Raw genomic sequence first — 16,679 nt, 5'->3', positions numbered from 1 at the left:
AAGTCAAGCAGGAAGGGAGAAGGCCGGCCTAGCTGAGCAAGGACCTTCTCTTGGAAATAAGTCAAAAAAGGAAAGTATATGCCCAGCAGAAGCAAGCTCAAGTGACATGGGAAGAATTCAGAGATGCTGCTTGTTACTGTAGGGAGAAAATCCATGGGGTCAAAGCTCAGATGGAGTTGAAGCTGCTAGAAATGTGGGGGACAATAAAAAGTGTTTTTTCAAGTACATTAATGGCAATAGGAAATATAGCAATATCATTGGTCCCTTACAGGATGAGGATGGTCACCTCCCAACAGGGATAAAGACAGGGCAGAGGTGCTTAATGCTTTCTTTGCCTCTGTCTTCAACACAGATGATGAACCAAGGAGGTCTCAGTGCCCTGAGCAGGAGGACTGTGACTGTGAGGATGATCAACCCCAGTCAACCCTGAAATTGTGTGGGATCTGCTGCTCCACCTGGATCCCTACAAATCTATGAGGCCTACTGGGATTCATCCTAGAATCCTCAAAGAGCTGCTGATGTGATCACAAAACCTCTCCTGATTATTTTTGAGAGGTCTTAGGAATCCAGAGAGGTCCCAGCTGACTAGAAGCTGGCAAACGTTGTCCCAGTTTTCAAGAAGGGCGAGAAGGAAGATGCCAGAAACTACAGACCTGTCAGTCTCACTTCAGTGCCTGGTAGTTATGGAGAAGATTATTCTGGGAGGTATTGAAAAACACCTGAAAGACAATGCACTCATAGGTCACAGGCAGCACAGCTTCATGAGATGAAAGTCCTGCTTATCAAACCTGATTTCCTTTTATGACCCACTCGTTGATCAAGGGAAGCCAGCGGATGCAATCTTTTCAGATTTCAGTAAAACTTTCAATCCTGTCTCTCACGGGGTCCTTCTGGACAAAATGTCCAGCACACAGCTGGATAAACACATCTTGGTGGGGGGTGAGCAATTGGCTCACAGGTTGAGCATAGAGGGTAATAGTGAATGGGGTGACATCAGACTGGAGACCTGTCACTAGTGGAGTTCTGCAGGGCTCCATCTTGGGCCCTGTGCTCTTCAACATCTTCATAAATGACTTGGATGCAGGACTGGAAGGGATACTAAGGAAGTTTGCAGACAACACAAAACTGGGAGGAGCTGTTGACTCCCTTAAAGGCAGGGAGGCCCTGCAGAGAGACCTGGACAAATTAGAGGACTGGGCAGTCACCAACCATATGACATTCAACATGGGAAAGTGCTGGATTTTGCACCTGGGATGGGGCAATCCTGGATGTATGGACAGACTGGGGAATGAGATGCTGGAAACCAGTGCCCTGGAAAGGGACTTGGGGTACTGGTTGATGGCAACTGTGTCATGGGAGGTATCAGGCAAGGCATCACCAGCCAGTTGAGGGAGGGGATGGTCGCGCTCTGGTGCGGCTTCACCCTGAATATTGTGTGCAGTTTTAGGCACCACAATATAGGAAAGATATTAAGCTATTGGAGAGTATCCAAAGGAGGGCAACAAAGATGGTAAAGGGCCTTGAGGGGAAGGTCACTTGGTCTGTTCAGTCTGGAGAAGAGGAGACTGACAGGAGACCTCATTGCAGCTACAACTTCCTTGTGAGGGGTAGGGGAGGAACAGACCCTGATCTCTTCTCTGTAGGGACCAGTGACAGGACCCAAGGGAATGGCCTGAAGTTGTGTCATGAGAGGTTTAGGTTGAATATTAGAAAAAAATTTTTTAACCCAGAACGTGGTTGGTCACTGGAAGAGGCTCCCCAGGGAGCCTGACAGAATTCAAGAAGCATTTGGACAATGCTCTCAGGCAACATGGTGTGACTCTTGGAGGTGGTCCTGTGCAGGCCTAAGGCTTAATGACCTCTGTGGGTCCCCTTTCAAACTCGGCATATTCTGTGATTCTGTGAATCTGTAATTTGTCTGAAGTTCTACCAGACACATGAATTTGTATATCTAGAAGTCCTGCTTTAGTGCCTTCACTTAGATGTCTGTAGACCTGTCAGACCTCAAAATCTGAAACAATGCCAGAGACCTACAATAGTTCCTCAAACCAGTGCTCTTGAAATCCTTATATTCTTCAGCACATATTTGTTTTCCTCCTTCTTCCTCACTTCTACTCATTATGTTTCCCTTCAAATTTCCCACCTATCTTTAGGACCCCCTACTTACAAATGTACTGTCAGATACATGTGTGGTATTTGACTAACACCAAGGAAAAATGTTGTCTGTCTAGAAACTATGCAGGAAGATCCCTATTTCTAAGAAAAGTAGGTTACTGGAAGTATTTTAGGAAGGCTAAAACATTTTCTCCTCTCAGTAGTAAAAAGGTTTAGAGAGTTCTTTTTCTATAATTTTTTTAATGATAGAAACTTCATTGAATTCCAATTTCATTCATAATTTGGGAGTTCCTAAGTCTGCATTTTATATATATATACTGTAGACATAGATAGATATAAATACAGATATAAACTAACAAGATTCCATCCTTATAGCAAGTTCTGGAAATTTTGGTGAAAGGTTCCCGTAGATTAGATAATGATGGAGGAAATAAACTGTACTAGAGAGAGCTGTTTGAATACTGTTCTGTATCAGTGCTGCTTGTGAGAGTTTGGTAAGTTAATGTGTCCTTTGCTGTGCTTCCTGTCTGACCTATGAAAGTTTGGGTGATTCTGGAAATAGGGAACAACAGAAGACACTGAAACCTTCCCCAGCCATCATGGACTAAAGTCTGGATAACGTTTCCATAGGGATCCATATTCCTATTTTTAAATGGACTTAAAAAAGAGCTAGTTTGAGACTGCATTTGAGACACATTTTAAAAGCCAAGAATTTCAAAGCTGGAGTGAGTATGAAATAATTCATTTATTCTTTTGTGCAATTTTCAGTACAATGAGATGGTAGGGATGGAGGGACAGCCTTCTATCTGCATTTTCTTTGCTCTGTCTGGTTTTGTACCAACTTTAATGCTAATCAGATAATGATGGAAGGACAATTCTTAATTTATACTTCAGAAAATAATGCTATACTTAAAAAAATCAGAAATGAAAATTATAACCACCATAACCATGCACTTCAGAATGAAAGGTCAAAGCAGTTCTCCTATCAAGCTTAGATTACTCTTCTCTTTTACAATGAATTTAGCTTTCACTGTAGCACTATTATTACTATTTTTTTTTTGAAGGATGGCTAGAGGTATATGTGACTGGACACAACATTTTGACCAGATTTGGCCTTTGGAAACAGCGTCTCTGGAAACAACTCCTGGAAACAAGACTCTTCTATGGAAGCTCCCTGAGATGCCTCCTAGGCACTGTGGTAACAGCAATAACAACAGTAATAATAGAAGCAGATGGAACATTGCACTACTGGGCTCTCTGTTGACCAGGTACTTTTCTGTTATGGGTTTCATGCTTAAGGTAAGATTTTGGGGACCTGGGGTCTCGTTTCCAGCCATATGCTACCTGCCAATATCGCAGCTCTTTCCTGGTCATTTAAGGACCTAACACTATGGCTGAATATTAAGAAACTCTTTCCTAATTAAGCCCAGGCCAACTGCATCAGCAAAGTGCTAACAGTTTAACACAGTTAAGTAACAGCTTCAATTTTTCTCCAGATTCTTACTCTACTTTCTTTCTGGGGACATGGTACAGTGCTTGGCTGAGTCATCTGTTTCTAAAGTAACCATTTAGATAAACAAGCTGGGGAAGGGGACAAGAATGGGAAAGAACAGGGGCAGAGGGTGTTTCCCCATTCTCTTAGAATCACTCCACTTCATAGTTTTAGGTAGGAGAACCAGTTCCTGAAAGGTTTCCTTCTCTTCTATATCCAGAGCCATGGCCTCTGGATACCTGGTGTAATAAAGCTGTGTTAATATGATTTGGCTTCTTAGCCTGAGTATTACCTACAAGCAATGCACACTTAAGGTAGTTATACTAATCAAAATTCATTTGGAAGTTTATTAGAACTCTGGCTTCTGTGCTTACTTTGAGAACAGATCAGTAGACACTTTTGGAAAAGTCTGGTCAGGAAACATAACTCTTCAAATTAAAATTAAGTACTATCTGTGTTTACTTAGTTAACAACATTCTAAAAATGAAACACTGCAAGATGTATTTTATATTCCACTTGATTGCTACAGCCTGTGTCAGCATGGGTAAGTGCAAGACCCAGTTTAACAAGATTTTGTGAGAACTTTTTGTGGCCTTTTAAATTCACATCCATGGAACTAAAATTTCCTTGTTATGAGTTTCCTGGGCCAGCTGACACTGGAACTGTCCCAAGAAGATTAAGAATTTAGAGCCAACATTAACAAAAAGTTAAAAAAGATACTAGCAGAAGTGATAATGGGTGAACTCTGCAGAAGTCTTTTCAGAGCCTCAAGTTTTCAGGCTTTCAGTGAGCCTACTTACACTCTGCATTTTTCACCTGTCTATTGGATTTCATATTCATGTAAACAACTCTAGTAATGTCCCATTCAGCACAGAATAATAGATCTGCATTCAGAACTAGCAGAGCAACAGAAACTTCTTGTCTGAATGTATTTCCCTTGAAATTAGCAAATTCCTGCAGAACTGCTAGAGGAAAATGAGAAATGGGCAAGAAAGGATTGTATTCTGCACTGCTGAAAATGGCAGCTGGATATAGATGGAGCAGCTTGTTGTGCCTCAGTTTTCAGCAAGAAACCAACTTGCCAACCCAGCTGAGAGCTTTGTTTGGAACTGCCAGGCAGGAATGCTGCTAATTTTAAGCAGTCACAGAGTTTCTTGGCTGACTGTCAAGCATCTATGGCAACTGGCTAAGTCTGCACCTGCACCTGTGCAAGAAGTATCATTCCCCTATTCTGAAAGATCTGCAGTGAATGTCTTTTGGATTGGAGCAAGTACAAACTGCTATCTAGTGTGTATATTAATTTTTGCAGGTGACCTCTTGTGGTATTGCAACCCATTCTGGAAGCCAGAGAACAAACCGGTCTCTTGAATAGTCTTGTACCCTTTAAAATCACATTTTGACAGAACCCTTACTAGTCTTAGCAGTTAAGATCAATTTTCACTGACACAGGTAAGAAATGGTGAAAATATGTGTATGTTGAGTGAAAAGGTCTTGTGTGGAATTGGAAAAATAGTGGTACTAACTGCAGATGCATAATAGAGAGCTGTGTTGATTTTGGTTTAATCCCTGAAAAACTCATGCAGGAAATTACCATGGCAACAAGGTCTAAATCAGGCTAGCATGAACTAAAGGCTGAGATAACACAATCCCATTTTTAGCACTCCAAAATGGAGAAAAACCCTGATGATCACACTAAAGATGGAAACAATACAATTTCAAGCTGCATAATATGCTAGAAGGTCAACAGATGAAAGTAAAGAATGCCAGCAAGAAGATCATTCCATGAGCACCCCCAAATAAGTACAAAATAATATATCAGAATATAAAAGTGAGAATGCTGGGTGTCTCTATCCTGTTCAAACTGTAGTTCTGAAAACAAAATATGATTGTTAAACATAGTGATATAACACATTTTTTTTTAATAATTTGGCATACTGTGGCCAGAAATGTATTTACCAGCTGTTTGTTCAGGAACTCTGTCTTTTCTACTCCAGTTCTTCTGAAAAACTCTGCAGGATCATCCCCAAATATTTATCATTATAGATTCACTATGCTGGATCAAAATATGATGCCACTCCCTCCTACATTTAAAGGGTTGAAATCAATAGAATATTACTTTACAAGCCAGTATTACCTCTAGTACTCTACAGCCTCATAGAGGATGTAGGATGGGCCACAGAAAAGGACCCTGAAGATCTGTGAGTGTGAGGTGTCTGCTGCAGCTATGGGAACATGTAGGGACTCTGAGCAGAGACCAGAGAGGGGCAGTAAGGCACTGGGCCAAAAGAATAAGCAGTTCTTGCAAAGGACTCTTACAATTTCATCCTTTCCTCGGATGGACTTCGTATGTACCTCACTTCTGTCTAAGTCAGACATTACCAGGTGGTATACAATCATTGCCAGGACTAAGGATCTTGTCGTCAGTCTTGTCTCTTCTTCCCCAATGGTGGAAGTATTTTTTTTCAGAGACAAAACAGTGGGAAATTATGTTCTTTCAAAAGTAATGTAAATAAGTGTTTCAAAGAGGATGTTCGGTGTAGTTGACTGGACAAGAATGATAAAAGCCTAAGGGTCTTGGAACCACATTAACACCTGAGTAGCTTATTTGTAATTCTGCAGCATGCACAGCATGAAAGATCACTTCCATCTTGTCTAGGTAGCAGCATATGTTTTCTCATAAGAAATGTGAAGGTTAGTCAGGCAAAGCACCTCTGTCAACAGATTCTTTGTGAAGAGCAGATTGAATATTTCATGGGGACATTTTCCTGACAGATTTGTTGTCAGTCTTGGCTTCCTGCCCTAAAGACGCTTCTCTGATCAAACAGCAATGTCATTGTTCTGAATAGCCACACTCTGAATTAGAGCCTTTCTTCATCAAGTACTATACTTGCTATGTATGTTTAAAGTGTTCCCATTTATTATCAGCTACTCTGCCACTCTATAAATTGGTATTATGCTGTATTTAGGATTGAAGTTTAACTGTGGAGTGTAAAAGACAGGCATACCAGACACAGTAATTTATCAGACAAACCATTCAGCCATAAATATGTGATGTTATTAAAGGAATTGTATTTTTCATACATAAACATGAAAATCCTATGACTATCAGTTTAGTTGTCTTCATGACTGTTGCTGTTTGGCCATAGCTACTGTCTACAGTTCCTGGTATTTAGCAGCACTGAATACTAATGAAATAGTTTAATATTTCACTGAATTTTCCTTCATTAGTTCCAAAAGCCACTAAGGCAAATGTAAGCACATAAAACATTACCTGAACTTTTGCTAGGACAACCTTTTACATATTACTATATGAATAAAAATTGGACTATGGTGAATCTACTGTGTCCTGAAATATTTTAAAATTTAAAATTTTAAAATATTTTAATTCTGAGGAGAAAAACTACCTAGCATTAAGTTCAACAAGGCACTTTTCTGAGGAAATTAAATAATCCAATAGACTAGGTTCTCCAAAGAGTTTAAGACATCCTGTCTCAGAAAATAAATATTGTTTGAGATAATATACATATATATATATGTATATTTCAAAGGTGCTAGGGTAGCTTAATGTTTGAACAGCTCTGCACAGGTAGATGTGAAGTCATGGAAGGGTGAAACATCTATCTTCTAGTTATATTTGAGCTTATAGGGGATAATGCACCAAGTATTTTTACTACCTAGCTGGATTCTCAAGGGCTGCTGCAGTAACATCCAACATGGGACCCTAATGTACCCAGCATTACCAAGTGAAATACCAATGAATAATGAAGCAGGGCTGTCTAACGTAAGAAATGAAGTTAATTACCTTTCTCTATTTCACTTTGGAAGGACAATTTCCGTCTTCGTAGTTTGCAGTTATCTCCATCTGTATCATTAGTAGTTTGTGATCTTATTACGAGGTCAGACTTGTTTAATGAAATATGAAACAAAATGACAGATTAGTCCCATCTAAGGAGGGCAGGTTTGTAATAGGTGATTGACTATTAATCATGTTCAAGCTTTAATATTACAGTCAGTCTACATCAACTTCTCCATCCCCAGCTAATGGTATTGCCCCAGGCTAACATTAAAAAGTTTATACAAATTGACCCAAACCAAAAATGTCACCATCTCATGGTGAAATAAAATTACCCTGATAATAAGTTTACATGGAAATACATGTGTTCACGTGTTATCAGCTTCCATGAACTTGCACCGATGTGGTTTAAGAACCTCTAACAGAGAATGTACATTATTGCAAGAAGTAATGTGGTAACTGATTGCAATTATATTTATATTTAACTACATGGTAATGATTATAAAGCTTAAATTTTACAACAGTAAATATAAGGCTGATAAGCATGAGGCACTTTATCCCTCATTGTTTTGTCTTTCTAGGCCTTTCCTTCCTCTCTATCAGTTAGATCATTCAGATACTTATTCCATACCAGAACCCAATCTTGCCTTTTTCTGTTCATCTTACAGGCTGTGCTTTCTTTCCTTAATAAAACCAAGATGCATTTAACTCTTTTTTTTCCCTACTTATTTTAAACTGAAAAATTTACAAATAAGCATATATAACACCAGTTGAGCTCTTTGTGTACATACCTACGGCATTGGCTTCAACCTACTTCCCTTCTCTGTGCTAGTGAGGTTTCCTATACCCCTGAAGTAAGCAAACTGGCATGTGGGAGAAGGGCAGAGGGAAAGAAGTGGGAAGCATTTACATTTTTGCTATTCTGTTCATTGTAAACCTGGTGAGGTTTACAATGGTGGCCCACTGGTAGAATAACTGCAGGATGAAAAAGGTGCTTTTACACAAATAGGAGCATGGGAGCAGAAGTTGAGGTAAAAGCACCTGTTATTCAGATAATAAATTTAGATCTGAGTGATGTTTTGAAGATGAGAATGTGCTCATTGCATCTTTTGGGGGATAATTTTCTGGATTGCAATAGTGGTAAGTAAGTGGAATTGCTAAAAACTATGATTTTGCAAGCTCAAAAGCATGGGTTAGCCTCTCCTCCCTTCTTTGTTTCTGTGAAGAACAGTGATTTTTTTCTTAGTGGTTGGTACAGCAGTAAGAAATAACAACTGACGAATTTCTAAGACACATAAGCAGTGTGAATTTTCTTTGTATTTTACACCACAAAACATAAGATGGATTTTTTTTTCAATTTACTCAGATGTAAGAAAAAATAATGATAAAATATTAATGACAATGTAAGCAAGAAGTAATTGCTCAGACTAAAATCATTAATGTGAATTTATCCTCTAAGAATTTTTCAAATATATGGATATTCAGTTTTAACTTAAATTTATCACTAGACTATACATTTATTGTATTGTATTTCGGATGTAATTAATAACTATGACCTTTACAATACATAAAAAAGGATAACTTTGAAAATAAAAAATATAATTGGCCTTTTATTTTCAGAATGATATTTTATTAAAAGGATTCATCATAAAAAGAAGTGATACTTCTTGTCAGAAGTTATATTTGTTTTAATTTTTTAAAAAATAAAGATCCACATATAATTAGCAAAGATGTCCCTGTCTTTTACAGCCTAAAAATTAGTGCTCTTTTCTCCTTGTTTCTCAGAAGGCCTTTGAGGCCAGAATATGTTAGTTCCTTCTCACTGACTCTGTTTTCCCTTAAAGTTCCCTTTTTGGCCAAACATCCACTTTCTTTCCCAAGTCAGACTCACCCTGTCAGTCTGAAATAAGGAAACACTGGTGATTTTTTGGCTTTCCTGAAGATGCAATTTGTGCAAAAGAGAACATTTAGGACTGCCACTGTGGTAAAAAAGAGATGAAGAAATCCTTGCAAATATGAAGACTGGCTGAAATTTGAAAAGGCCCTTGTAAATTTTTAGTCTCCTAGGAGGTAGAGTGCACTCCAAGATAAGAGAATTAACAATTCATGTTTGAAAGGCAATTAAATATTTTCTATTGCTAGACACAGAATGAATCTGGATAATCTGATTTATCCTTATTTTATGGATGTACAATTATATTTAGTGTCAAAAGTTCCCCTTGTGGTGACCTAGGCTATAGTCATCTGAAAAAAGCCATATTTTCCATGGCTTTAACAAAATCCCTCTGGGTGAAGCTTTAATACTATTTAAATATAGAACCAAATCCTGTTAGATTAACATCATCTGAATAATTTCATTGACTTCTGCCGTGTTTAACTGACTTCGGTAGGAGAATTCAGGTGAGTATATTTTTTAATATAGGATTTGGCCTCAGGATTTTAGCTTTTAATTTTTCTAACCTTGGTTATTCAAATGCCATTTTGAAGGTTTGTTACTGAGAGACAGATTTGGCCCAGTATGAAGAAAAAACCCCACACTTATTATATGTACCTTTGCAGTTTCATCTCTCAGATTAAAGGTCAGTTCTAGATTGGTGAGGAAGAGATCAGAAAATTCAGGGTACATATCCAAAACTTCTAGCAGATCTTCTCTCTGGATCTTATGTAAGTCACAGTAAGTTAAAGCTCTCACATCTGCATTTGACTTTCCTGGTTTTGCATAAAGATGTACCATCTCTCCAAAAATATCATTTTTCCCTGCAGAGAGAAAATTAGATGGAGATTATTATTTTAAACATGAACAAACCATTACATTGAATGATATATTTATTTATGATAGTGGCATAGAACACTTGATTTTACATTAAGTGATACAATTAGATTACCATTGAACATATATTTTTGTAAAGAAAAAGTAAAATTATTAAATATTAAAAGTGAAAGTATCAAAATCAATGAAAATGCATAGGCATATAACTGGACTAAGTGAAAGCAAAATCTAGTTTCATCACAACTTTTCTTCAGTTTCATCAAAACAGCATGACTAGAGCATTTTCCTTTGTTCTTTCTTTAAAAACATTATTTGGCGGTTTAAATCATATTGTTAGATGACAAAGATGCAATTTCTACTGTTCAGTCCAGTACAGGAGCTATCTGGCCTGTAATATCATTTTGTTAAGAATTACGTGAAGGAGCTGACCACACTTGAAATACGTTTTAGTAGAAAATTACTTAGCATTTATATTTTTCAGAGGGAATGCAAAACTTCTAAGATGCAGAAGTTGTTTTGAAGATGCTCTCTAAACGTGGCTGCCTCTGTTTTGATACCATTACAATCCTTTCAGTCAATGTTGCCACATTCACATTACCTGTTTGTTAAAATTGTCATCTCTATTTAACTGTTCATTTTTGCCAAATCCTCACCCGACCTTCATCAATGCAGAGCAGCTGCAGCCATAGACCAGTGAAAATATCCTCTAAAGTAAGAGTTTCAAAGCTTACCTGCAAAATGGGGTTTGGGGGGAAAGTAGGACGATGCTTGTGGAAAAAAATAGTGGTCATAGCAAGGGCAAAACAGCAGACTGGTAAAGAAGAATACAGGGATGATTTTGCCTCCCTGTTAAACATTTGTGTGTTTTACATTATGTTACTAAGAGTAGTTCTGATTTCTCCAATTCCTAAAAAGGAAGCTGAAAACTGGGTGAGCAAGCAGCTAAAAAATGCAAAAAATAGTTTAAGGATTGATTTACGGTAAGTATCTTAAAGAACATAGGAAGATTAAGAGGTAACCTGGTTATATTGCATATATTCTTTAGACAAAAATTATCTGGGACGCAATGCTTCCAGAATACAAGAAAGAATGCCTAATAAGAACCAATGGAAAGAAATTGAAGAAAGAAAAGTTTATAGTGGAAATAAAGCATATATATTAAAAAATAAAGATTATTTACTATGGAAATAAACTGCCAACAAAAGCGATCATTTTTCATCTCTATGTCTTCAAATCAAAACCTATTACTTTTCTTTCATCAAACAGAGTTATAAGACATAACAGATAGTTAAAGGTATGAAATGTAACAGGCGTCAGTGACATAACAGGGGTTAGAAAATATAGTCCTTCTGGCCTAAATGTTTATGAATGCAGAGGTCCCTATTCAAGGCATATAACACCTTTTCTGCAGTAAGAGTATTGACATGGTTGCAGTACTTTTATATCTTGTCTGCAAAGCTGAAAGAGATGGTAGATTCCAGAGCCATTTTATTTTCTAAGGATTTGACATAGAATTACTGTTGTCATGTCAGTACTGATTAGACTTAACCCATCCACATCAGACAGTGCTGATAATTTGAGAAAAGCTGTGGGAAACCCCCCCGCATTTCTCAGAAAACTCTTTGATTTCTTTGATGAAATTTCAATACTTGTTAAGAGTGAAAACTTCATGTTACCTCTGTTGGACTCAAATCTTTTCAACCCCAGAGGACAAAGTATTGAGTGTCTTGCATGTCCATTTCTGTGTGTACATTTTTCATAAAAAGCAACTACCTAAAAACGTTTGGCTAGGTATTGATAAACTTTGTTAGGTTTCTGTGTGATTTCATTGCAGAGTAATTTTCATTCATTTCTATTCTTTCTCTGCAGATTCTTCAAGATAGCACAAACTCATTAACTGGAGCCAACTGTCTTGCCTCATGGATCATGCAACAGATGTGAGCTCATAGAATACTTTTGGCTGCAGTTGTGCACACCCGTTTTTATGTCTGAACTACCATTCACTTGCAGAGTGGGGCTCCAAACTGGTGCAGCTGTAGGCTGGAAGTGGCATTGCCTTGCAAACACTTGAGTTTCTGCTGCAGTGTGAGACCATAGGGATCTGATGTGCTAAACGTGAAAACTTGACTGGTCTGAATCCTTGACCCAGGAAGAAACTGATTAATTCATAAAGTTGTCACTTTTCTTGATTGTGAGAAATTTACACATTTTTGATATAAGAAATGAACTCCTTGATGAACCACACTGCTCATAATCAAGGACACTTAGACAGGTAAGTAAAAACCTCAGAGCGTTATATTTGCATGCTTCCTACTTTGCTTGTACCTAAAGCAGACCCAGCTGATGAGATGGAACAGCATGAGATGACACATTATCTGGATGACACTATCTAAACCTAGGGAAGGATTACTTTAGACATATCTTTGTTCTGCTCACATACTGACCCTGTGGATACTAGCAGAATAATCAGTTACAAGTGGACTAATAGCAACATACTGCCACCAGTCCACATCTTGCTTCAGCTGCTTTTCTGACTGTAAGTTCCTACAGTGACTGATAAACAGAAAGGAAAACATATGAATGACATCACATATGTTACGTTACTAGTTTAGGCTTCTGTACAGCAAAATCATTACTCATCTACTCAATTACTCTTTGCATTCTTATTATTTAATACAAATTTGGAGAAATAAATCTGTAGTCTTCTTTAGGTAGGGTTTTAGTTATTTTACTTTTAAAATTGCTGTAGCTAATGAAGTCCTACTGGTTTCACATGAGAGTTATCACCAGTTGCAGGTGAACTCCAAGATGGACTGAGCATTACCCTGAGCCAACTTCATTAGGAAAGAAACCAAGTAATTCGCTATGCTATGCAAAAAAGAACATGTTAACAATATAGCAGAATATACTGGTGTTATTACACCTAGAACAAATTAATCTGTTATTCTCTTTTTTTTTTATATGCCCAGTGGGCAGAAACAGACATTTGTGAAAACCTTTAGAAGACCTTTTGAATGCCTGAAGTAGATTCTTCCAGTTAGCGTATAAGGCGGTCTATGTGTCTCAATACCCTCATCACTGTTCAAGAAAAGGGTGTCCTTGACTTTGATTCTTGCAGCATGATCAGAACTGGACTAAATGGATATCTGCTTTCTCTCAACTTGCAGCTTACCATTTACCTAGGGATGTATCTGACTAAAGATAAATCTTTAGATATCCAAAATTGTGAGCTCTATGGTACACATGAATTATTACAGTAATGCAAACTTTTCTCCTTAAATAATTTCTTTACTTGATTTTAAATAGGAGTGAGTAAAATATTCACAATTTTCCTTCCCCAGGAACAACTATGAATACTTCTTTCCAAATCTATGACTCTTTTAACGTGTTTTGTAATAATCTACTTACCAAGGATGGCTACAACAATGTCACTCTTAAGGATTTCAATAGAGCCTCTTGACACGAAGTAAAGAGCAGTGAGAACATCTCCACAGTGCACTAAAGTGTCTCCAGGAGGAGCATGTGTTGTCTTAAATTTCATAGCCAAAGCTCGAAGACAGCCTTTACTGGCTCCCCGGAAAGCTTTGCAATTCTGAAGTAAATTTTGGTTGAGATGCAGACAAATGTCAGCTTGTAAGCACTCTGGGAACCCCTTCAGGACCTGGAAAGGCAAGCATAAGGATTTCATGCGAATGCTGTGAAAATTCCTTTATATAATTTTTATGTTTTCTTCCTGGACAAAAAGAAAGAAGTGACATACAGATAGATGTGGCTCTAAGAGCTGTCAGAGTATTAAAATTCAACAAGTGCATATCGTAATCTATATTGCAAAGTTTATACAATGTGTGTATTAATGTAAATATAGTGAATACAAAATATGCTATTAAGCTTTGTTTCATTGCAGCAAAGAGTATCAAGGTGTATGAATGAACATACCACAGTAAAATAACAAATAAAACAGTTAAAGGGAGAGTCTTGGCTGAATTTCACCTATTTGGACTAACATCTCTATTTCTTTTTTATTAATTATAAAAGTACTATGTTTATTATAAGACATGTTTTTGCTGAAATAACCATGACATTTGTAAAATGAGAGCTATCTCAACATCAGATATTTTTCAAAAGGAGACCATATTATTAGGATTTTCATGTTAAATATATTCTGCTTGTGGGACTTGGATTTTTATCAGAAAAAGCAACAAGAGCCACTGAAACAAAGATGTAATGCAGATTTACTTAGGCAGATGATTAGTTCAGCAAACCACAGGGCTAGTTGCTGTGGTCCTTGCTCATGTCTTACTCAAAACAATGGGAGTTTGCCTGAAGTAGAACCATGGGACTCCTCTTGGCTACCATGGCAACATTTTAATTTTGTTTAGAAGGAAAGAAGTGAGCTGTTTACAATGTGCTTATTATGCGTGAGCTTTTATAAATTGTCTAGGATTATATTACCTCTGATTCTTTTTAAATATATAAATATTTCTGCTACTGACTTCATGGGACTACTGCCCACCTTGTGATTGCCTGCTGACACATTAACAGGCACTACCCTTCCTTTGTTATATCCTGTTTTCTGCTGTCAGAGATGTGAATGGAATACGACTGGCTACAACTGTTGCATATTTCTAATGGCAAAACCTGTACTGATGCTATAAGTCTTATGAATATGTGAACAGGATGTGTCTTTTTGTTATTAGAGCAGTCTACTAATTCATTACTCTTTATCCTCTGCATTATTTTTCTATAAATGTGCAAATATTTCTGGACAGAAAAAAAGATATGTACAAAATTATTAACTTGTTACTATGTTTCTACTTCAGCACAATTAAGGTCTGTGCACTCACTCTTTTTGCACAAAGATATTCAGAACTCATGTTTCTTGCTAACGAAGAAGATGAACACATTTCTGATATGAGGCTTCTGTCCACACAAACCAGGCTATGTTTTACAAATGAAATATTAGTACCTTGAGCTGAGTTGAAATGTTTCTATGATTGTTAATGGAAATCAATGCTGTGAAATAACAAACAGAATGTTTTAATAAATATATACAAAAATTTTATGAGCTTTAGGGCATTACCACATGAAATTTATACATCCTCAGAAAAAGCCAACATTCAACAACAGTAAGCAAAAGAAAATATGATAAATGAAAAGCTACTGTGGTGCCACTCTGTTTTCAGTATTATCACACCCATAGAAATATCTTAGTATCCAATTATGCTTTTTATTTTAATGCTATTATATTCAAAGAAAAAGGCTGTAGATTGTATCAACTTATTTGCTGAATGACACTGAGAAACTGATAAACAAATACATCTGTCAAATGATACAAAGTTGGGGAAATATTGCCAGTGTTTATTTTGAAATTTTTCTCTAGTCATGTGAATATAGAAGATCTGTTAAGAATTAAGTAGTATGCTATACATCTATCTGAATAAAATTTAGAAGAGCTCCATTTCTGTAGGATGCAAAATCAGAAATATATTTTGAATTCAGAAGTACTTACAAGAAAAGGTATTTTAATTGTTGGAAAGTCAGAAGCACAACTTAGAATAAATTGTATTAATTTTTCACATCAACTGTTTACCTCATTTCTCAAGGAATTGTATTTTACCATTAAGCAAAACCCATGCAGACCATGTGTTTTAGTTTATATTTCTGAAGATACTTTGGATATCCTTTTAAAGAAACAATTATTTTTATAATTAATTTATACTTAACATGAAACTGTTTTAAAATCATTGTGTATTAGTTAATAGTTATTTATATGCCAATAACATCTGAAAGACACCAGTCTCCATTCAAGCATCTGTGACTAAAAAGTCCCTGCCCCATGGAGCTTACACTCTAAAATAGTTTTATACATCAGAGAGGAAAGACATCTACTCTTTAATATCACAATTTTCAAATGTTTAGAAGGAAAACCAAATAACATTGATTTCCAATGGAGTTTTGGAGATTATTCCATCAGTACAAGCTAGGAAATGCAAGAAAGAAGCTAATTTGAAAATAAATTTGTTAAAACATTGTTATAAACTACATTGTTAAAATGAGCTTACCATATCATGCACGTTGTATGTAGTGAGGAATTTAATCTAAGTCCAGTAGCTGACACTATACAGAATTTGATGTTTCCAAACTAAGTTTTATGTTGTGCAGTACAGACAACACTTTGCCAACCCAAACCTCCAGGTACACTTCTTATTTTTAGATTTTCATTATTGAAACAATTGTATTGAAAATTATGTTATTATAAAATGAGAATCAACATTATTACAGTATGTATACACATACTGCCCTCTCTAAATATTAGAAAGTCATCCATGTAGTCTTCAAAATCTTAAGATTAACTTAAAAGTAACCATTCCATTTCACTTCTTTTCACTTGTTGTGTGGTTTTGAAGTCTTTAAACACATTTAAGTTACACTCCAATGTGGCAAGAAAAATTCTTGAAATTATATGAATTCAAGATTAGGTAATGCAAAAAATAAAATTATTGAAAATT

The 16,679-nt window shown here is 36.6% G+C and overlaps 1 protein-coding gene across 3 annotated transcripts in view; it reads right to left on the bottom strand.

Moving 5' to 3' along the window:
- Positions 1 to 16,679, bottom strand: part of KCNH7 (potassium voltage-gated channel subfamily H member 7) — a 217,771-nt gene that overhangs the window by 15,960 nt on the left and 185,132 nt on the right. For 2 of the 3 annotated variants that reach the window (XM_027637342.1, XM_027637344.1), the window contains 3 exons: positions 13,579 to 13,831; positions 9,952 to 10,157; positions 7,410 to 7,509 (listed from right to left, as the gene is read on the bottom strand). In XM_027637342.1, coding sequence (XP_027493143.1) covers positions 7,410 to 7,509; positions 9,952 to 10,157; positions 13,579 to 13,831 — 559 coding nt within the window. Of the gene's footprint in view, positions 1 to 7,409; positions 7,510 to 9,951; positions 10,158 to 13,578; positions 13,834 to 16,679 lie in introns of all 3 variants that reach the window. The other variant, XM_027637343.1, reaches the window with a different exon arrangement.

Source organism: Corapipo altera, unplaced genomic scaffold, assembly GCF_003945725.1.
Source record: "Corapipo altera isolate COAL_440 unplaced genomic scaffold, ASM394572v1 45, whole genome shotgun sequence".
NCBI lineage: Eukaryota > Metazoa > Chordata > Aves > Passeriformes > Pipridae > Corapipo > Corapipo altera.
This window is presented reverse-complemented; position numbering and strand designations above follow the sequence as displayed.